This window comes from Ambystoma mexicanum, chromosome 5p (genome assembly GCF_040938575.1).
Source record: "Ambystoma mexicanum isolate Mex_15411 chromosome 5p, UKY_AmexF1_1, whole genome shotgun sequence".
Lineage (NCBI taxonomy): Eukaryota > Metazoa > Chordata > Amphibia > Caudata > Ambystomatidae > Ambystoma > Ambystoma mexicanum.
In genome coordinates this window covers 835,043,442-835,067,670 of record NC_090930.1, presented here as the reverse complement: position 1 = coordinate 835,067,670, position 24,229 = coordinate 835,043,442, and the positions used below count along the sequence as shown (strand labels likewise).

Below are 24,229 nucleotides of genomic sequence, written 5' to 3'. Positions count from 1 at the left end.
CGTAAGCGAAGACAGAGAGCATGCGATCTCGAATATTTGGAGAGGGAAGTTAAAAACCCTATCCAGTTGTAGACTGGGAAGACATTGACAAATTCTTTCCTGCGTACGATTCAGTACCAGGCACGTCTAGGGCAAATATTGACTTCGACACCAGAAGCATCAGGGAAACGATTGATAAAATATATGATGAAATGGGGCTAGAACAAATACCCCAAGGAGAGGGGGAGGACGAGCGCTTGGAAAGCACTCAGCTGTATGACACTGAGGATGTTATCCGAAGTAGTGGGAATAGGGAATTGTCCCTGGATAGATTAGAAATCAGTAGAACAATGAAGACACAAAAAGTTGTGTGAATTGGGGACAAACAATGTCCGACTCCGAAAGTGAGGAGTGCAAGGAAAACAAGGAAAGGAGGCAGAGCGAAAGACGACTCCCAAGGGAAAGAGGGATATGATGGTCAGACACTAGCAAGTCTGTACCAAGGGCATCCGAGTCAGCCACGCAGTCTGACCGACATGAAGGAGTACCTCATGGCCAGAGGGGGTTGTCTTCACCGCCCTATGTAGACAGACTAAGGACATTGCCAAGTAGACGACGATGCGGGAATATTACCCCTGCAATAGACAGGAGAACTATGAGAGAAGAGAAAGAGGGCTACGCATTCCAATTTCCACTACTAGAGAAGGGGGGAGTAAGACCACAATATATTCCATGGCCAGACATGGATCGAGAAAACTTGAAAAACAAGCTTCCAATGCTGACATTGGGAGCCGGAAAGTGGATACATGAGTTAGAAAAAATGACAGGAGGAAACACGCTAGCTATAGGGGACATTAAAGGTCTCCTGATCCCCATACTTGGTGAGAGAGCAGACGATGTGTGGGCACAAGCAGGCTATCCTGGTGTAACCACAATTAATATTGCGCATGACAGAGCCCCATTTAACAATTGTAGAGCAGCAGTATGGAAAGCGCTACGAGTACTTTACCCAGATACTTCCGATATGGGAGCTATAATGACTTGAAAAATGAAGGATTCTGAGGATCCGTTGATTTATATACAGAATTTCCAAGACACCTGGGTACTCGAAACGCATGACTCTTGGACGAAATCAATACCTGTGTTTTACCATATACTGTGCCAAGGATTGCCAGAACCAGTACAGAAACAACTCAAGAAGTTGGTGGGAATCAAAGCCAAACCTTGGCCAGAAATACAGTTGACCATCGCACATTATTGTAGACTGTTGCAAGAAAAGAATCGCAAAAAGGAAGCAACTCAAAAGGGAGAGGAAGCGAAATTGGTGCAGAAGAAACTATCAAAGTATGCTCTTGAAGGAGCCATGTTAACTAGCGAAGCTGAACAAAGCATGCAGCAGGTGTCTAGTCCACAGAAGAATAATCAGGGTAACATAGGGTTTTACCCACAGGGAAAAGGATTTAGAGGAAGAGGATGGTAGAGCAATCAGGGAGGTTTCCAAAATAATCAAGGAGGCTTTTAAAATATGCAAAATGGAAACCCGGATATGTCAAATGGGCAAATAATCCGACCACCGCCAGTATGTTGGCTGTGTGGAATGACATGGCATTTGGCGTGCACATGCAGAGGTCAAGGCATGATGCGGAACGGCCAAGGAAAGGGAGCAGGCACGGCGATTCCACCTGCCATTTTACAACAGGGCATTGCACAGAATCACACAGTAACAACAAGCACAAGGAACGCAACAAGGGGTGCAACCGGAAAACATGGGCAATTTTCCACAAAGACAAACCCAACAGGCACCGTTGCAAGTGTCACACAAGATGAGCATACGGCAGACCCAGAACCCTGGAAGGGGAAGTAACAATGGGAATGGGGAAAATCCACAAGTGCGCAGTGGGCCAAACTTGTATATGAACTAGGACAGCTCACTGGGAACCCTGATGTGCTCTATCCTATCAGTTACACCAGACCCTCATAGGGAACCTAGGGCGGATGTCGTTATAGGGGGTAAAGAATATTCCTTCCTAGTTGACACGGGTGCGACACGCTCGTGTATACGTGAAGGCAAGTTTCCCTTGTCCGGCGAGGCCATAGATATTCAGAGTTTTACAGGAGCTCACAGTCGAGTTCCCTTTACAAACATACTCCCAGTCTCCATAGGAGAGTGCTAAATGAATGTACCTTTATTATATTCGCATCAGAGCCCAGTAAACATTTTGGGTCGAGACTTAATGACAAAGTTGAACATGACAATTTCATTCACGGAGGAGGGCATAGTCTGTTCCACTCCAGGAATGCACTATTCAAATGCATGTGAAATGATTAGAGCATACTCAGGACACATAGCCATGAGGGCCATACCATTGGAGCCAGAAATGTTCGCATATGGCATGCATGTGCTTATGGCGGGCTTGCCAGGCCTTGCAGACAGGACCATGAGAACCCCTGATGAGTTTTTATTCAGACCAAGAATACCGATGCATGATGAGGAGGGACAAATATTTCCTTTGATAATACATGCAGCTGTAGTGCGAGGGAAAGTGGTTTTGTTTGACGGTTACGATGATGGAGGAGGCAGACAATGGTGCGCGAGCATTGCCATTGAAGAAGGATATCGAGTGACTGACGTCACCGATGACGACCTGTTCGAAGAACAAGCAGAAATGGGAGAGACAATGGTGGAAGTGAGTCTCACCTTTTGGGTATAGATGATTAAAAGAGAAGTACCTCAGAGAATAATGTTGGCACTAAAACGTACTGAATATTTTGATGACGACATAGCTAAAGTGCCTGTCTCAGTGTGGACTACCGGACCCTATGATGTGGGTCTCTTAAAGGGGGTTGGAGAAGTAAAGATTAAACTGAAACCAGGAGCAATTTTACTGAGAGCCCGACAATATCCCATGTCTAGAGTGGCAGATGAAGGGCTTTCTAAGACAATTTCTGCCATGATGGACCAGGGCATCTTAGTGACGTCAGAGTCACCATGTAATACGTCAGTGTATCCTATTAAGAAATCAAAGGGGGTGTCTTGGAGGCTAATTCAAGATCTTAGACCGATAAACAATATTGTTGAGGCCAGGTTCCCTTTAGTCCCGAACCCGGCTACAATATTATGCAATATACCCATTGAGGCAAATTATTTTACGGTGATTGACTTGAAAAATGCATTTTTCTCAATCCTGTTGCACCGTGACTCACAAGATCTGACGTCATTCACGCTCAGACAAATGTGTCTGAAAAGCACGAGGCTGCCACAGGGATACTGTGAGTCTCCGTCTATTTTCAAAAGGAGCCCTGCTGATGGATTTGAGCAATATTGCACTAGAAAGTGTGGTCTTACAATATGTGGATGACATCCTAATTTGCAGCACCACATAAGAGCAATGCAGGCACAATTCTGTTCAGCTACTGACTTTACTGGCTGAGAAAGGTTATAAGGTTGACAAGGAAAAGTTACAATATTGTCAACAGGAAGTGCTGTACATAGGTCAGCTGATCTCACATGAAGGCAAGAAAGTGACCCCAGAAAGGGCTGAAGCCATATTGAACACAGCTAAACCACACACGATAAAGCAAATGTAGAGCTTTCTAGGCCAGTGCAACTATGTTGGGGCATGGGTTTTTCATTACAGCTCTTATACTAAGCCTTTACTTCAGGCCCTAAAGAAGGCCTAAGTGACAAAAGAAAAGATTGAATGGTCTGAAGCCATGGAGAAAGGGTTTGCTGAACTCAAGAGAGCTATTTGTACAGCTCCAGTTCTCGGAATTCCCAATTATGCAGAGGAATTTTACCTGTTTTCACACACAGATGGCAATTGTCATGACGGCAGTGATCGCCCAAAGAACCTCATTGGGATACAAGCCCCTGGCATATTACAGTGGGAATCTGAACCCAGTAATAAAATGTCACTTCCCATGCAAACAAAGTTTAGCTGCCGTTGCATTCGCCATAGAGAAGGCTACAACCATTGTAATGGGATGCTCCATGACGTTGTACGTCGAGCACTCATTATTTGCCATTATAGAGAAACCAAAGGGCACATTGACATCTCAGAGATCTTATCAGACCCATCGATTAAAATAGTCTGATGTAAGATAGTGAACCCAGCTATATTTATGGCAGAGCCAGTCACGGAAGGAGAGCCGATACATGACTGCACAAATCATGAAGAATTCTATGATGAAATTCCCAGGGTAAAAGAAAATGCCTTGGCAGGAGGAAAGATCGTCTTTATTGACAGGTCTTCGATAATCGAGCAAAGTGATGGGCAAAGATATACAGGCGTTGCTGTGATAATGCACACAGCTAATGGAGAGTTTCAAGTGCTTCTTAGTGCACGAATACAATCTCATTATTCAGCACAGGCTGCAGAATTATTGGCATTGATACTCGCCATTGAGAATCACGCAGACCAGGAAGTAACGGTGTATAGTGACTCTGCCTATGTGATGTCAACGGTGCACGCAAGCTTAGCACGCTGGTAAAGGAGGGGCTACCTCCGAGCGGACAGCACGCCAGTGCAGCATGCAGCCTTATTGGACAGACTGATTAAGGCACTACAGCTCCCAGTGGGCATAGCGATTGTGAAATGCGCCACCCACACCAAAGGGACAGATTTTGTCTCATGCGGAAATCACGCAGCAGACACGGAAGCCAAAAGTATGGCATTCAAAAGTGAGACAATTATGGAAATGGAAGTGGCGTGCACCCATGAAAGAATGATGGTTGCACGAACAACATCTGAAGCCTATAACGATCTTGGGCAAACGCAGCTAATGGAACTCCAAGGGGAGGCGCCGCAGGATGAGAAAAACCTGTGGAAATGTTGAGGGTGTTCTTTAAACCCCTCTGACAGCTTGTGGCGACAAGACAGCACTGGTAAACCAGTAATGCCTGTAGCCCTATTGAAAATAGTGCTGGAGCAGTTACATTACCCAGCGCATATGACAAAAGAGAATCTAGCAGCACCTGGTTCATACCGAATTTACCTGAGCATGTTGCATTTTTTATGGTGAACTGCATAATCTACCAGAAATTCACCACTGGGCACAGATTAAAAGTATTAAGAGGCGTCATCCCAAGGCCAAATGGGCCTTTTCAGCACTTGCATCTCGATTACGTCGACATGATTCAAGTATGCAACAGGTACAGATACTTAATTGTTTTGGTGTGTCCATTCTCTAAATGGATAGAAGCAGGTCCATGTACACACCCCAACTCTACCTGTGCGGCCACATTTTTAGTGAGGGAAGTGTTCCCCAGGTGGGGAGGGGGTGTGAAGTCATGAGATCAGATAATGGGGCTCATTTTGTTGCAGTGTTCGAGCAGATTAACTTGCTGCTTGATATAAAGCACAAGTTCTCGTCAGTGTATTATCCACAAGGTAACAGAATCTGTGAGAAGCTCAATGGCTTGTTGAAGGAGAAAATAGCCAAATTGAAGCTTACTTTAAAGAGGGGATGGCTGCACTGCCTTCCACTGGCACGGTATGCACTTCAGAACCAACCTGGCTCCGGCCATCATCTTACGCCACATGAGATAGCCACAGGAAGAAGAATGAGAACTCCCCTGACACCGCTAGATAGAGCTAGATGTGCTGCCCAGTCAACAAGAGAGGTGTTAGGGTCTGAAATGCAAACCTATCTGAACTGCATGACATCTTGCCTTACTGTAATTTCAGACCAGCTGCAGCGATGACGAAAAGGGTGCAGTGCAGCATAGAACACAGAAAGAGAAACTACACCAGACTCAGTTCAAGTTCTACGTGTTCCACTCATCTTCCCTGGAGACGCCGTCTTGGTGAGAAACCATACAAGGAAAAGGTGGGACGAGCCAAGGTTCAATGGTCCTTTTACAGTGGAGGACTGCACTCCGTCCGCTGTGAAGGTACAGGGCAGAAGAGCTTGGATATTCCTGGGTGATATCAAGCCATATATCGGAGGAATCCCCCTGTCTGCACCCCACCGCGAAGAGACAACAGACAACGGGGAAGAACCACAGCATATGCAGACAAGATCCATGACGAGGAAGAAGGACGCATGACCAGCAAAGCAAAGATAAATAACTTTTTGCAAGTTGTGGCTTAACTTGGACACTGCCTCTAAGCAAAAAAGGGGATAAGGACATAAAAACAGACACTCTGTGCATCCTAGTTGCAGGGGAAGAAGAAAATTGTGCATATAAGCCACAAAACGTTTTGTTGATTTGAACTTTGAACTCAGGCACACTTAAGCAGTGATGAGAAAAAAGACTATGACAAATTTTGACCAAGGATATTTACAGTAGAAACAGATACAGTATCCCGATTCATCCAAAACCGAGACTTTGTTTGGAAGCACTTATGGTGTCCCACAGTAGGGATATCACAAAGGACGTGGTCACCTATTTCAAGCTAGTGCTAAAATTGTACCCGTCACTGGTAGGGAGGCTCACCAGTGTCACAGACTTTCTCCAAGATCCTGAAAACGAAAAAATAATAAGACAACTGCTTACTGTCATTGCCGAACAATTCATTATACTCCCTGAGTACAGCGAGAAAGAATCAAATGCTCCCAACACAGGCGGAAATAGATGAGCTCATCAACACACTGTTCTTTCGCATAATCGAAGACTATCCAACTCTTACTGGAAGGACGACAGACACAATCACGTTTCTTCGAGACCCAGCGAACACTGAACATTTAACATCTTTTAAATAAAGTAGTCATTTTGGTCGCACTCCACGGAAACGGACAGTGCAGACATTCTTTACATCAAGGAAAGAACATATGATCCTGAATCCCAAAGAGAACAGAACAGATGTCCTTGTCACCAGAAGACATCAGAGTGGCATACAACGTCTTCTTTCACCTCATTGAGAACTTTCCAGAGCTGGTGGGAAGACCAATCAATGTTGACGTACTAACATTTCTCTGAGATCCAGTAAAGTGTACCCAGCTTAACATGCTCTTACACGGTATTATAGCTCAAATCAAAATTTCCAATCTCCATCGAATCTTTAGGAGAAGATTGTGAAACCTTTCCGCCGAGGGACAGATCGAGGAAGAAGAGTTGAAAAAACTTCACTTGTTGCACCTGTTGTTATTTTACCTTCCTATTTTCTTCTTATACTGATCAGTGTCCAGCATGTCCTCAGTACTAAAGCAGATTCGAGGAGTGGACTGGGAATTCACGTACTTTGAACATGCACAGTAAACGTGACTCACCGAAGTATTATTTTAATCTATTTTTTCCATAGTCTAGCAAAGAAACTGTATACTGAAGTAAAAGACAATTGTCGCTCGCAAGAGGGGGGACACTTGTGAAGCACCTGACACTTTTGACATAGAACTCGAAGAACGATATTGGGTGGGGGAACAACAAAATTGGCATTGGGTAAATGATCGAGATGGGGGCCCAGAGCAGCAATCTGGTCTTCCCACAAGCAGAGAGGCACCCTTGCTTCTCTGGAAGAAAATGCCGTCACCTGACCTATAAGGGCATAATGTACTTATGTATTATAGTTGTCATTCTTTTTTTGTCATTAACGATCAGAGCTGCATTCTTTATTGGTGCACAAAGCGTTCCAATTTCAGTGCACCCACCTGATGATGTACGCATGAAACCTACAAAAGCACCCAGACCTTATATAGTAATTCCAGTCCCTAGTAGATCTGATGGTGGAGTGAATGAACTCGGAATGGATGTGATTAGCAACGATACACACACACTTGTGGTAATGAATGAGCAGGAAAGCCGGAGACAGGGTTGGCATGGAATGAATGAAGGAAAAACACTGACAACTACACGTACTCACACACTGAATGTACACAAAACAGGCCTAGTGTCAATCACCACAGAATCACAAATGAAAGGAGCATAGAAGATGAGACTGCCTGTCATAAAAACCTTCACAGAAGATAGTGCGAGAAAACAAGAAGAATTAAGAGAAAGACCAACAGATGCAGTCATATCAGAAACCTTTAAGAAAACAGAAGCGGCCTCAGAAAAACTCTCTGCAAGGACACAGATGTTAGTAAACTTATTATTCCCACACATAGCCAGAGCAAGGAAACTACAAGAGGAACTGAAGAATAAAACGGCAGAGACTGTATCAACAAACACACATGTTCTAACACAAGGGACAAGTACCAGGTCTACAATACAGCCACATACCGGACCAATGTCAGGCTGGTTGGCATGGGCATTGAATGTAAGTGTTGCCAGAAACGCACCCCCCTTAGTGAGAGGCAATAATGGACAAACCCCAGAAGGGGAATGAGGCCAGGACCAAGCGCAGGTGAGATCAAAAAGAGCTTTATATAATTCAATATAGGGCATGCAAAGGACTCTGCAAACTCCGAGAGCACTCTGTCTGACAATAGCAAAGACAGTCAGTTATATTACAAATACACGTCATGCATGAGGTAAGCTATAGGGGCCACAGAGTCTTAGGGATTGGGTGGTGATGGCTAGGTGGTATACAATGTATACAGTTGCTTCTCCAGGATTGACAGACGTTGGTGCTGCGCCACGTGGGGTGGGAGGTCAGCTGGGCTCATCGGGGTGTAGCGCCGGGCCGGACATGCCTTGTAACAACGATTGATAACTAAACTAACATTTGCCCTTTTGGCCACACATTCCCACCCATTCGTCACACTTCATGTGTCCTGTTGATTTGCAACTCTTGTAAGCGCTGACCTTAGATCAATGCATGGCCAGGAACATTGATATGCGATCTGGAGTGTCTCATTATATCAGTTTGGGGGATAGCTCAGGTTCAAACAATCAGGTCTCATGGGCATGGTCAGGGGCATGGGCTAGGGTGCTTGACAAACCATCCTTGGCAATTTCGGTGAGGGATGGTATTACGATCTGTTGGTACACGTGTGGGCGCCCCCCTTTCTAGGGTTATTAACTCGGGGTCGATGGAGGTACTACTGACTCGTGGGGGGCATGTGACTGGTGCCTGAAAGGCGGTGGGATTTGGGACCAGGTAGCTCGTAAGTCATGGAGTCAGGCTGTGGCAGCCTCTGACACAGGGAGGGTGGCGGATGCTTGAAACGGGTCCAGCAGCGCTGGGAGGGAAGGCAGGGCTGTGCTGTTTGAACACCGTCTATCTCGAGAGGGCCTGGGCAGGAGGAGGGGGAAATGGCCTTGCAGCTCCGTGTGTGGCATCTTGCACGAGGCGGTTTACTGTCGTATGGGTGAGGGGCGACTAACAACACATGGGGTTTCTAAAAGCACTCATATGTATTTGCATTGACATGGGATACTAGCTGGGGATCATACTTTTTTACATAGCATTTCACATCTACAGTTGACATACGAACATGAGGTAGTATCAGGCAGGTGTGTATAAAGAGTGTATAAAGAGAGCAACACAGGTTATTGTTCACAGTTATCAGCTGTCCAGTTTTTGTACATCTCTTCATTATATGCAATATCGGTTGCACATTTTTCTCTTTACCCATTCTCCTTTACATTAGCAGTGAACGTTAGTCAACAAGGCACATGTTACATAAATGGTTTCTACACATTGCAAGGGCATTTGGGGTGGGTATGGGTGCGAGGCGCCACGTCGTCTATAGTTGGGGGGGCTTGGTGCAGGGGTCAGGGCCTGCAGGGCTGGTCTGAGTTACATCCTAATGTTCCTGTTCATGGCTGGGGCAATGATGTACTGAGGAAGGTTAACAGCTACAGTGTTTTGTTTTGTTGTTTGCTCGCGTCTGGTGACTCGTGAGAACGAGTCCTCAGCGGATCTGCCATGCAGTGGGAGGTGGGGTGGGGGAAGTGTGGGCCTCTGTGAGCGCGGTCAAGTGGGGGTCACTCTGCAGCGTTCAGTGTCTCTGCCTTGGGTTAGATATGCATGTTTCTAGTAAGATGGGGATGGCTTAATACAAGATGGCGTCTATGCTCTGCCACATAACGTGGTGGTGCAGCCCCACGTGTCGGCCTGCAGCCGCCCCGCCGCCTGGGCCCGGGAGGCCGGGGGCTGCCAACGAGTCATGGGTCTTAACCAGGGCGGGACATGTAGTGGGAGGGGGGTCCTATTGACCTACCCTTCCCTACAGCATTTGCACGCAGTAGAGAAAAGATGCATGAGGACCGGGAATGAGCTGCCAGACTCCTGTCCACTCAAATGGCACAGATGGAGGAGCCTGCACCATGGGCCAGTATACCGGAGGATCCTCTCGCAAGAAAAAGCCGTACAGAGGCAGTCAGAGATGTAGTTTTAACAAGCTACAGAAAAATCTTAAGAATAAAGAGAAGCATGCATGAAGATAACAATGAACTAAACAATTACCTGTATAGCACAGCACACTTAGGTAACAACATTTGGTACCAGCACATGAAAGAAGTTGGAAGACGAAATTCAGAAGGAGAATGCTTTTCCTGCCATACAGCATGGGAAAATCCAAGATCTTCGTAGCTGTAGAAATCGATGTCCAGACAGCACACTGTCTGTCACACGTAGCAATGTGCAACACCAGAGGCCAGTTCATGGGAAGTGATTCCTCATTGATATGGGCAACTGAAACAGCTTATCCTGATGAAGATGATTATGCTCAGGACATTAAGATGAGAAACAGAGCCCATACTAGGAATCATGTTATCAGGTACGAGAAGCCTGGAGTTAAAGGAGCAGGAATAAGAGGGGAAGTGAACGCACAACTAAATGTCCAAGGGAAAACTCCAGCAGAGGCTCAAATTTGGAAAAACAGAGGCCAGATGCAGATTTGGGGAACAGTGCTTTCACAAGACGGATGGGAGCAAGGAGTAGTGATCTGCAGAGAATGGATGGTCCTCTGAGGTTGCAAGGAAGCCATCGAAAACTCACAAAGACTTTTCAAACCACTATGGCCTAAACTTACAAAATTACAAACATGGGTGAAGACAGAGGAGGACCCCTGCAGATAGTGCCACTAGAAAGTCCCAAATTGTGCTTCAGGAACAATGGTACAAGGAAAATGGGAGAGAATCAGAACTGCGGATGAATTTTTGAAGCTCCAGGAATGACTCATGGGATTGCAGTGATCATGGATCATTATTGGGCATGTGGACCCAAAGCATACATCAGACTGCCGAAAAACTGGGGAGACATATGCACTATAGTGAATGTCCACGTTCCAGCATTAGTGATCCTGAAAAGTGACCTGAATATTGATAGCTTCCCCAAAGCAGATGCTCATCTGAGGAAGAAGAGATCTGTGGATCTGATAATCCGAATGAAGAGAGAGAATTACTTCTCTGCCAAATCAGAAGGAGCATTTAATGCAATCCCATATGAACACAGACTGTTCAGCCTCACCTTATCAGTGTTCAGGACAATTCTGATGCCATGATTTCAGGTTGTAGCAAACAGTAAATGGTTGCAGATAACCAGATGGGAGTTACTGCAAACCATCAACACGACAATAAAAGGATTCAATGCGATCAAGGAGGAGTTAAGAGCCATCCTACTGATGACTCTCCAGAACAGATATGTACTTGACATGATCACAGCTATGGATGGAGGAGTTTGTGAAAAAAATGGAGAATCATGTTGCACATTTATACCTTCTCATGACGAAGAAAATGGAACTTTAACAGAAGCTATAGGTATGCTGACAAACCTACATAACCAGGTGATCAATGAAACCGACGAAGTTGATGATGACAGTTGGTTTGGATCACTGTTTTCATGGGTTCCACAATGGATGGCAGACGCATTCAAGTTTCTGGGAGCCCTGCTAGTGATGATATTACTAGGATTTTGTGTCATCAAGATAATAATTTCGCAATGCCAGAAAACTGCAAAGAAAGCCATAGGGATGAAGATCATGATTGATGTCAAACCAGGATGTAAGACCAGAGATCTGACTGATGAAGAAATAAGAGACTTTGTGAAGGCTAGCAAACACGTACCAGAAGGTACGAAGTTTCTTTACCCGAGGAAACGCAAAAACTATGAGGGAAAATTGATTTATTGCAGCCCAAATGGGCAATGTCAGCTAATGACATGGAACAAAGATGAACATGTAAGGACAGCAGGAAGCCTGAGAGGAGTGATAAAAATGTGGACTCCACAGAGACACTTCTTCAAACCATCATGTACAAACACAGAAGATGAAGAAGAAATGAATACAGAAGAACCAAGTAAGATGAATCCAAAAGAGGAAGCGGAAGTGGTCGATGGATCGACCAGAGGGGGAGTGTAAAGGAGGTCCCGAGTGAGGCCTGCACTCCAGTAGCCCATTTTGAAGTACCAGGAACGTTCACACCGAGATATGTGATGTATAATGAGCAAATAAACCAGCAGAGAGCCGCAGTAGGGCTCTGCCCAGTGCCTTTCAGAAGAACAATACCTATTGAAGTACCGATAAGCAGACAACCATGGACAGTAAGGTATCCATTGAGAAAAACCTACCAGAAAATGAAACAAAATGAAGATTGCTTAAACGCTGTCCCGGAAGAAACTCAAAAGGCCTTAATTGAAGATGAATTGTGACGTCACAAAGGCCCAGACAAACTCATAGATGAAAGAAACGACAACCAAAGATGACACACATAGACGAAACGCCAGGAATAAGTATATTGTGAACTTAGAAGGAGAGACGATGTTGAAATATAAAGAAACTTAAGCCGTAAGCAGGATGAAGATATTCAACCAGCTAATGCCTGTACATATGCCTGAAACCGCAAGAAGCTAAGAAAACAGTGCGGCTTGGTATGCTTAGTGGAAGTTAGACCACGGCAAGCGCCACTTATACATGTCTACCTCAACGAAGCACATTATACAAGTGCAAGTCCACTTTACACAAAAGCAGAATTAACTCAGGTTACTAGAGGCCAAACAGGATAGGATTCATATTCCAGCTAAAATGAGAAGAGATAGCTGAATTGAAACTCAGCAAGAGCAACTTGTGCCTGGAAAGCCAAGGTCAGACCAAGAGAAGGAGCGAGCAGTAGCTTAGCGGAATCGAAATCTAAGAACAGAACAGCCTATCTCAGGAAGGCCGAGATAAGGAGGCCCAGGCAGGTTTCAAGCCGAATAAGAATTAAATGCACAAACTGGAGAAAACTAGGCAGTTCCACTGTGTGCTAGCACGTGATCAGCCGAGCGAGAAGGGGCACAGTTTCACACCTATGCCTGATTGTCGCCCAGACAGAGATATCATAACTTTTCCTGACAAGAAGATACAGCTTCGAGGCCAACCGCAGGCAACTAATTCACACATAGCCACTAAAGTAGTGATTGATTGAAGGGAGGCCGGGTGAATCTAAGGGCATCCTGCACCTAGTTTACCATTCTGCATGCTGCTAATTAAAGTAGAGATTTATGCATGGGGTTGATGCCAACCCAATCACAATGGACCAAATAATCTAGGGTCCTATAGTTAGTAGAACCAAATGGGACGTCGTACTTTTAGTGATGTCTACCGTAGTCATTTTTGAAGGAAGGGCTTAGACGCCCACCTGATAGTGTTTATCCAATCCCTGCACTCCGTTACCATATACAGATATAGCACCTATATTAAAGTTACCTTTTCCTGACCAATAGAATTGCATGTTAACTTTTCGAGTGTTACACGTGAATGATGATGAGTTTTGGGTATAAATGTTACTGTTTGTATGAAGTTTTTGGGAGTTGAAGCGAGACGGGCTATCGCATCACTGTTGATTTCCATGTTTCCCCGTTTTTTGTACTTTTCATTAAACGGACTACCTTTTGCCAAACCATTGAGTTTTCCTTATTGATTGGTGTTGGAGTAAGAAAACCTGCACCCCCATCCATCTCAAGGTGTAGCTATCTCGATTTAAAGTACTGCAGAGCAAACCCTGCCTCTATGGGCCTGTCGGGGGTCTGTCAGTAGACTGGTTGCCAATGGAAAGAAGATGACGCACCAACAGTCTCAAATGCAGCCGCGCCCAAGGGACCACATAAACGCAGGAAGCCATGTGCCTCTGGAGACATAAGAATTCCTTGGCCGAAGCCCAATCCCTGTCAAAAACTGTCTGCAGCAGACACTGGAGACCCGGAGGCCCAGTCCAGTGGGAGCCAAACCAGTCCCACTCTGGTGCAGAACTGTGCACTGATGAACTTTAGAGTCTGAGAAGGGGGCAAGTGAGATTTCAGAAGATTGAGCAAGAATTCCCACCTGCATAGGGCCTGACAGAAAAGTCAAAAATGGACCAACCTGGAGCCAAGACCCGGCCTTCCAAGTAAGAGTACACCTGAACTCCGGACAGGTCTAAGGAAGCTTGGTGGCCACTGCGGGAGACCCGCAGGCTCGGCCACCAGCCCCCACCAAATTATTGATGCTCAGAGCAGGGCACGGAATCCCCTGCCCCTAAACCAGCAGAATGGCCAACTTCCAGAGGCCAACGGGGACACCCTGCTTGCACCTGGCTACCGGACTCCACATGTTGTAACCCAGAGTGCAGCAGGGCAGGCATCCTGACACGCGGGCATCCTCCAAGCCCTGCAGAGGAGTCGCCGAGTGAAGGCCCCAAGCCGTTACACCTCTTGCCAAGCACGGAAGGATTCACCAATTTCAGCGGGAATGAAAGAACTGCTGTGGGCTGGTTGGTTGGGAGGTTATACCTCCTGGGAGGGGAGGGGTCAGAGGAGTCCAGCTTGAAAAGAAAAAAGTTCCAGTGAGCACGGAACGCACTCAAAGGTAAGTACTGGGACAAGTAAGAGGGACGTGAAGGTAATGTCTTATTCATTCTAATGCATGCTATATTAATTTCAATGCATGTTGCATTCACTTCAATGTGTGTCATATTCATTTCAATGGGCTTCATAATCATTCTATGGCATGTCCTATTCACTTCAACGTGTGTCATATTCACTTCAACACGTGTGTCATATTTATTTCAATGGATGTCCTATTCTTTTCAATGCATGTTACATTCACTTCAATGTGTGTCATTTTAATTACAATGGGTTGCATAATCATTCCATTGCATGTCGCATTCACTTCAACATGTGCCATATTAATTTCAATGGGTGTCATATTTATTCCAATGCATGTCTTATTCATTTCAATGCATGTTATATTCATTTCAATGCATTTTACATTCACTTCAATGTGTCTCATATTAATTTCAACTGGTGTCATATTCACTCCATTGTATGTTGTATTCACTTCAACGTGTGCCATATTCATTTCAATGGGTGTCATATTCATTTCAATGCATGTCTCATTCATCCCAATGCATGTTATATTCATTCTAATGCATGCTACATTCACTTCAATGTGTGTCATATTCATTCCAATGGGTGCCGTATTCACATCAACACGTGTCATATTGATTTCAATGGATGTCAAATTGATATCAATCAGTGTCATATTAATTCAAATGTATGTTCTATTCATTTCAATGCATGTTTTATTCATTCCAATGCACGTTAAATACATTTCAATGCATGTTTCATTCACTTCAATGTTTGTCATATACATTTCAATGAGTTTCATATTCACTCCAATGCATGTTATATTCATTTCAATGCATGTTACATTCACTTCAATGCATGTCATATTCATTCCAATGCATGTTCTGTTCATTTTAATGCATGTTACATTCACTGCAATGTGTGTCCTATTCATTTCAATCAGTGGCATGTTCATTTCAATGCATGTCCTATTCATTTCGATCCATGTTTTATTCATTCCAATGTATGTTATAATGACTTCAATGTGTGTCATATTCATTTCAATGGGTGTCATATCCATTCCATTGCATGTTGTATTCACTTCAATGTGTGTCATATTCATTTCAATGGGTGTCATATTCATTCCATTACATGTTGTATTCACTTCAACGGGTGCCATATTAATTTCAATGGGTGTCATATTTATTCCATTTGCATGTCCTATTCATTTCAATGCATGTCTCATTCATTCCAATGCATGTTACATTCACTTCAATGTGTGTCATATTCATTTCAATGGGTGTCATATTCATCCCAATCCCTGTCAATTTGTTCCATTGTAACGTGTGTCATATTCATTTCAATGGGTGTCATATTCATTCCAATGCATGTCCTATTAATTTCAATGCATGTCTTACTCATTCCAATGCATATTATATTCACTTCAATGTGTGTCATATTCATTTCAATGGGTGTCATATGCATTCCATTGCATTTCGTACTCACTTCAATGTGTGCCATATTCATTTCAATGGGTGTCATATTCATTTCAATGGGTGTCTAATGCATTCCATTGCATATCATACTCACTTCAATGTGTCATATTTATATTTCAATGAGTGTCCTATTCATTTCAATGCATGTCTTATTTATTTCAATACAACCGCCTCTGTGATAACATGGGTATCACTGGTCAGGCCCTGGCTTGGCTGACCTCTTTCCTCTCCGGTCGACCCTCCCAGGTCCAACTTGGGTCCTTCCTCTCCTCTATCTCTACCTTTGGTGTTCCCCAGGGGTGTAACCTCTCTCCCTGGCTATTCAACCAATACCTGGCACTTCTTGCCCACCACATTGCCGCTCTCTGCCCCAACTTTGAGCGCTATGCGGACGACACTCAGCTCATTTTCAGGCTCCCTTCCGCCACCTCTTCTCCTTCTCTCATCTCTGACTGTTTAGTTTAGTTTAGTGTAGTTTAATTAACTTATAATGCACAGCAATGAGCCCATAGGCATGATGGCGCAGACAAGACAAAGACAACGGAGAAACATATCTAAAGAAACAGTCCGGAGAGTGGCCAGGGTTGATTCAGAAGAGATTTTATGAAACAACCATGTTTTGAGCTTTTCTTCAAGGGCTCAAGTTTAGTTTCCAGCCTTGGGTCAAGCGGCAGGAATAGCAAAAGTTCCTTTTTCAGCCTTTTTAGAATTAATTCTCGGGATCATGTCTGTCCGCTATCCAGGAGTGGTGTGCCACCAACGATCTCTGCCTTAATGCCAGTAAGACTGAGATTCTCCTCATTGGCACACATGCTCCCTCCTTTCCTGTTGCTCTCTGGCCTGCCTCTCTTGGCCCTCTTCCTTCTCCCACCTTTGAGGCTAAAAACCTAAGGGTCATCTTCAACTCCACTCTCTACTTCTCTCCTCACATCTCTGACGTCTCTAAGAAGTCATACTTCCAGCTGCACCTCCTCAGAGGTATTCTTCCTTTCCTCTCCTTCCCCCAGAAACTCACTGTCTCCAGAGCTCTGGTTCTCTCTAGGCTGGACTACTGCAACAGCCTCTTTCTAAATCTGCCTGCTTCTACTCTCCCCCCTCTGCAACTCATCCAGAACAGGACTGCAAGACTTGTCCTTGGCCTCAAGCCCAGGGATCGTATCTCTCCAGGACTGAAATCTGTGCACTGGCTCCCAATGGTTGCGAGGAATAAGTTCAAAACCCTCTGCATTGTCCACAAGGCCTTCTGGGGCCTGGGGCCTCAATACCTCCAACTCTCTCTTCCTCAATATCTTCCTTCTGAAGCTCTTTGCTCATCCACCTCCAACTCCCTCAGGTTCAGTAACTTCTCCAAGCAACGAGTTGGTGGTAGATCTCTTTCTTCGGCTGGTGCTTCCCTCTTGAACAGCCTCCCTGCCTCCCTGAAACTTGAGGAGAACCATTTCTGGTTCCGGAAGCACCTCAAGACCTTCCTCTTTGCTTCTGCTTTCTCTCCCCTGGTGAACTCCTGACTGAAACTGCACTGGTCACCTGGCTACCCTCTGATCTCGAGCCCAGGTCCCCTCCCCTGCCAGTTGCACACCTGCACTGTCTCCCAGACAACCCCTGCACTTGATGGCTGTTTCCGTATCCCTACAGTCCCCATCAGCTCTTGACACACAATGTCTGCACTTACTTCTGCACTTGCCACTATCTGGCCGCACTTTTACCTATTGTTTCATTATTGTATTTATTCTTTACTGTTGATCCTATGTATTGCACTGCTCCCACCCCTAAACCCCCCCCCCCACACTTACCCTTTCCCCGTCCCCTGCACTTGCAGGATCTCAATGTCACCTGGCCTAGTAACATCTTTGTCTTCCCTCTGTTTCCCTATCATATCATGTTGTATTCATTTCAATATGTCACATTCATAAAGGTTTAATTTTGATCTGAACAGCTTCCCATAAGTGAGTATTGTGACCAATCAAAATAGAAAAGTTCATTATTCGCTTAAAAAGTTTTCTTACTGAATCACTATAACATTTAACATTGTGGACATTATGATGTTCCCATAATGCTCTTTGCTTTTATGCAAATCGCCAGGATTGGGCTCTATATAGAGATACGCTGTGTTGCGCAACCTGACCGGGGGCAACGCCCTTCCCCCAATAAATGTTTTCCATTTCCAGCACCCATGCTGGGATCAACATTTTGTAAAGGGGGTTCCTCCTGCAGCGTCCCTTGACTTGCTCCTTGCATTCCACCTCACGCTGCAGAGTTCCATTCACAGCTGCTGCTCTGTGACGTACCAAGCTGGAGTCATAGCAACGACGACGACTGTACTCGGAGCGCTGTTGCCGACTGCAAAGAAGAACTTAGGCGCCCGGTGCAGGGGCGGCTGTGCGAGGAACCGGGAAGCCAGCCGTCGCCTCCAGCCAAGATCTCATCCCCCAACCGCCGTGCTGGCGCAGCGGGAAGCCGAGGAGAACATGCTCGAGTCCATCCGCGTCACGGGTGAGTACATCGAGTTTAGGCTTCTGTCAGGGAGGGGGGCTTGCACCCGGACAGCGACCGCTCGGCGCGGCCTTTTCAGAGATGCTGGTGCCCACTGCCGCACTGCAGCGCCGCTAAGCCGCGAGCTTTTAAGCAGGTAGCAGCCGGCCGGGTCCCAGGGCCAACTGGGCATAACAGCAGCGATATTGACCGCAGCTCTGGTGGTGGCGTTGGCTTTTGTGTATAAAATGCCACCATTCGTGGAACGGTTGGTGGGTGATATGCATCGCCCTTTCTAATTCACTGCTCAGGCCCACTGTCTTCTCAAGCCGCAGTCCATTGGGAGTCTGTTATAGTGGTTTATGCTTCACAGACCATTGTATTACAGTCAGGCATACCTGCTAACCTAAAGCCACAGCTACAGAATGTCTCTGAAGCGCTGCAAGGCAATGACATGAACAGGTGCCATGGGAAAGCAATGATAGCCTTGGGTAGAGAAATAGGAATCCTATTGAACAACACCCCCTGTTAAAGAGGGACATCGTGGAGCCAAACATCACAGATATGCCTTTTATTACATGTGCAATCACAGTTGCCACGTAAACACTCCTGCAAATTATGCTTTCACATGGATCATGCGGCTGGATGTTTTTAATTGCGACGGTACCTGTCCACTGATTTAAAACATATATTTAGTATTTTGTTTTCAGCGGCTCCATGGTGACATCAATGTTCTGTTATTGTGATTTATACCGCACACCGCTGCCATTTTCATGGTCACCTGGTGGATCTGGAAAGGAAGGAGAGTTGGGATAGGTTCGTTTTGATGTGCTGTTTTCAGTTCGTAAAACACGGTCACTGTGTGCTGGTATGTTTTTAGTTGATCGACATTGTTTGGTGGGTGGTTGTAAGTGGGTCACGTCAGTGGCAGAGCCAGGGGGTGTTGTAACGTAGGCAACGAGCTACAGTGCTCCTGCCTAATCACATGTTATGGGTCCAATAAAGGGGTCGAGCCTGTGTCTGTGCATTCTTTGGCGCATAGACCATGAGCCTGCTAGGCCACCCCGCATGATGGGCCATCCGCACTATCTGGGGCCCGTATCTTGAGATTATTTTGGATAACGCGCTGCCTAATAGACATGAACAATTGGAAGGTGTGTATTTTATCAATAATGCAGGTAATAGATTGAAATGGACTGACAATAATACAAAAAATAAAATGATTATATTATGTATCTATTACTCAGGGATGATTTGCCAAGGTTTACTGATTTAAAACAGCATTGTCCAATCACACTATGATTATTTTGCTTTATTACAAAGCAAAAAAATGACTATTAAGGGTAATGCTCAAAATAAGATGTATGATTCGGCTGTGGTGCAAAATAAAACATTGATCATTTCAACAGTGAGCAAATCACAACTTTGTTTGATCATTTCGCCATTGCTTTTAAGACATGGTTCTGTATGACAAGTCCCTTTTGCATTAATAAAAAGGTGTCCAAAGAGCCAACAATGCGATGCACGAGATATGAGAAATACATAAACGTATTGCAAACTGCCAGTGCAAGGAAATATCAAAAAGATATTAAAAATCTAGTAGAGTGAGTGCATGGTAATATCGGGTTCACAGAAAGCAAAAAGCAAAAATTTGTTTTGAGTTTCTTCACCAGTTATTGGCTGGCAAGAGCTTCAGTATACATGATTCCATACATTACACATTTTCATTGGCCTATTCTAAGCATGTGGTAATAGTGACATCCATGGTGGTTAGCTCATACTCAGTAAAGTCACTTCCTTTCCCATACTCTGGGATTGGATGATGGATGTTGAATCATGTAACAGTCTGACGTCTGACTCGATCTCCCATTGGCTGTTCCAGGAGGAGTAGATGTGGAGTGAGTGAGCTCAGAGCTCTTTACCAATCATTATTTTGAGATGTGACAGTGTGACACAATTATAACATTTAAGTTCAGTCCTAAGTATCGTAAGTGGTTTGGCACAAGAATACTGTTCTCACCATTAAGAACTGGGCATTATCAATTAATTTGTGTAACTTCGTTTGATGGAAAGGCTACTCGCCTGTCCTTCCTGTTTCTCATGAGTTCACCTTGTTCGAATTCCGACCTTATGTCCTGGATCCTGCTGGTGGCAAACTTTGCTCATTCATAATGGCACAAATGTGAATGTGTTCGTTGTTAGGAAAGATTTCCCTTAGGTGCAATTTTCCCTCCATTTGTGAACCCCCAAACAGTTTGCTTTTGTTTGGCTTACCTAACCTGGCTTTTGTCACTGGAGGTCAGCCTTCAGCTGCACTCCTCTGGGCTTTCGCTCATTTCTTTTGGGGAAACTGACAAGTTCTTCAGGTTGTCAGTACTGCAAAACTGTTTCCCTTAGTATTAAACTATGTTGCCATTTCTTGGTAACTTTTAATCTATGTGCCAACTACCTTACAGTACCGCGCTTAGGGGTCCTTTTATTTTATAGCCCAAGCCACCCTCTAAGGATTTATTTGGTGTTTGTACGAGTGTGCCTAGGACGAACTGGTGGCAGCAGTTCACTTTTAAAGTATTTTTAATTCGTTTTTATGTACCATACCGTGTTTAGCCCAAGACAGTGGCCAGTGCCGAAAATGGCCGTGCCACAAAGTCTTTTGTTCTGTCTTTTGGTCATTTTGTCCCTTTGCCTCCCCCCAGGTCGAGAGACCTGGGTATTCCTTATTTGGGCATGCAGCCTCCCGCTAAAACCACATCCCGCTAAACCCACCGTGGGGCACTATTGGCCCATGTCTGACAGGCATGCAAGAGAGCAGATCGTCAATTGGCTATCTGAGATTTGAGCGCAAGCCGAATCTTGGATAAGAGAAGGGGCTTTGCATCCATTCCAGGTCATTCTAATGTGGTTCACACCAAACCTCATAAGTAGCCAGGTATCCTTAACAAGAAAGTAGACTTGAGGAACAGCCAGTCACAGTTTTCCAGTGAAGATTTGGAACCCTGACCCTGCTGTTGCTCCCTCTGAGCCCTTTTTCTTCATCAAACCAAGAAGGCCTACAAGGGCACTTCGCCCCTTTGGAGTAGTGGGAACATTTACTCTCGACATCTCCTACTTACCCTCGCAAAGAGTCTCTTCGGAAGTGTTCCTGGGCCATCCAGTGAACTAACTAGCTCGAACCCAGGGTATCGCACAGGAACGCTGCCGTCCCTAGTTGAGACCCGAGACTCTGGGAATCGCTAGCTTGTGGTCCTGGTCCCTCTTCCGTCAATACTCGTCGTCCTAGCTCCTCTGGGTCACGATTTACAAGAGTGCACCATGCCGCGAGCATTTGTGGTTCTTGCGTCGTCCTGCTGTGGTGACCTTCGCTGAAAGTGCCTACAGTTCTTACCTACTGTGTCCTGCGACGTGATGCACCGGAACTATCCTTCTCCTTTCTTCGAGAGCTGAGTAAAGGCTACTGTTCCTCCATGGACGATCGTCCAGTCCCGCAGCCGCTGAGAGCCGGAGCATCCTGAAACTGCAGGGTTAATACCGTGGAGCGAAGTGGGCTAGACTGCCAAAGTTTGGTCCGGACTGTGTCGAGGGTCAGTGAGTACTGTCCTAACTTACCAGTGTCCCCCTGGCACATCCATCCCTTTTTACGCTCAAGTGTCCCTCAAAAGACACTCACCTTGGCTGGGATAGCCTGTGCTCCCCAGCTATTCCTGAACTCCAAACGTTGCTCTATCCGCAAGGGTAGACCCTCTTCTCTGAATAGGAACTTATTCTTCATTGCCTCAAGCCGCTCACCTGAAGAGAACCTACTTTTTCGTTAACGCACAACCGCGCGTTGTTAAGGCTAGGCTCCTCACTTCGTAGGGCCGAACTACATAAGTTAGGGATTGTTGATGAAGGACTGCCCAAACTGATATGTGTGCCAAACTAACCCCTTTCTGTTGCATTATTGTATACATGTTAAATAGTGAATAAGCATGTGTGGTAATTGTTTTCTTGATAACTGTGCTTTAATCGTGTTTTGTTATAAAGGCCTATAATAAATGTATTTTTGATATACATCTGCCTAATGGTAATCTGTGGAGTTTTACTGTGTGTGCTCATTGTGGGCTTCCAATCACTCTTACCGCTCCTCAGACTTAGTCTTGACTGCCTGCCAAGTTATCGTCTGGTTTGTCCAGAAGGTTCCCTTTTTCCACTAAACCAGGCTGGCCTCCTAAACCTCTGTCCACCGGGTCAGAGTTTAGAAATCCATCTTAACATTCGTGCAGTGCATATTGCCATAAAAGTGTCTCCATTTTGCTAATACATTCAGGCAGTATGATTTAAATGTGGACTACTGTACTGACCTCTGGTGCCTGGGTAATACTATAAGAAGTGTGTAACTGCTCATGTGTATGACCTCACACCTTTTTCGGAAAGCGCTGTTTTGCCAGGGCAGTCATAGGCTGCATGACGCTCTGCTCCTGCTACCCGGACCGAAGCTGCTATCCAGTGTGTTGCTATCTGCGGGGCACGCGGTACTCTTAACAAAGCACTGCATTCACGGCAAAGACTTGAAAGTTGCTACGCAACTTTAACTGGTGTCCTTTTCACTTTTCTTGTAGGAAAAAACTACAGAAAACTGCATAAGTGCCTTAGCACCACCTCTTTACCCACAATTCTATTTACTTTGGGGTCATGCGCTTTTTCGCGCGCACTTTTTCTGAAAGTGCTGTTTTGCAAGGGCTGTCATAGGCTGTCATCGGCGGTGTTGGAGGGGTTGTAGTGGTAAAAGTAATTTTAAATCATTTACTTATGTCCTTAACTGAGTCGCTCTCGACTTCATCTTAAATTTACATCCCTATACTTTCTATTAGTCTGATTTAGTGGACAGTCTTGCTGTGGAGACTCTATCATGTGTGATTCTGAATTCAGTTTGCAATATGTCCGTGAAGCTGTATTCTTTTAGATCTGCAATACCGGCACTCAATCACGCCAGTAACCTCACTCCAATCACCACTCCAACTAAAAAAAATATATAATTATTACTGTATCTGATAAAAAAACCTCTGGCAAATTGTGCCGTCGTATGCAATCGATAGGGACTGACATTCGCTCATATTGTAATCCTGGTGAAACCCTTATATAAAGAACAGGTGACTCTAATTCTGAGCATAGCCATTTAGGCTGTCTTAATTTATGAATTAACAATGAGATTTCTGCTTTAAAAAATTCGAGGCCCGTGACAACTACCTCATTGAACATGGGATCCAGGCTCTCTGACAAAACAATTGAGGCAGCTTTTATTCACTGTGACCCTGCTCTTGTGTTAACAGGGCCATCGGCCACGGGGCCCATTTCGAATAAAATGAAACCATGTTCTGTAGCTGCCCAGCAAGAGCAAAGGGAAGCATATCAAGCTTTAAAAGTAATAGGGCAAATCGATGATGAAGCTTTAGACTTTATGAATCTAAGCAACAACTCATGTGTAGACTCAGAATAGGTGTTATTTATACACTCAAATACTGGAGATCTAATGCAAATGGATGAACTTCTCCAATTTAAGCTCTAACTGAAATTACCACCTCCCTATTAGCTAAAGATGGCATCTCTCTAGATAACACTGTAGGCAATAATACAACCTTCCAATCACATGATTTGATTGACTCCTCGATCCACCAG

At 45.0% G+C, this 24,229-nt stretch overlaps 1 protein-coding gene across 1 annotated transcript in view; it reads left to right on the top strand.

Annotated features, from left to right (window-relative positions):
* The first annotated feature begins 18,292 nt into the window (after window positions 1-18,292).
* MATCAP2 (microtubule associated tyrosine carboxypeptidase 2) overlaps window positions 18,293-24,229 on the top strand; it is a 536,488-nt gene continuing 530,551 nt past the window's right edge. The window contains exon 1 of the mRNA XM_069613255.1: window positions 18,293-18,595. Coding sequence (XP_069469356.1) covers window positions 18,571-18,595 — 25 coding nt within the window. The 5' untranslated portion in view covers window positions 18,293-18,570. The remainder of the gene's footprint in view (window positions 18,596-24,229) is intronic.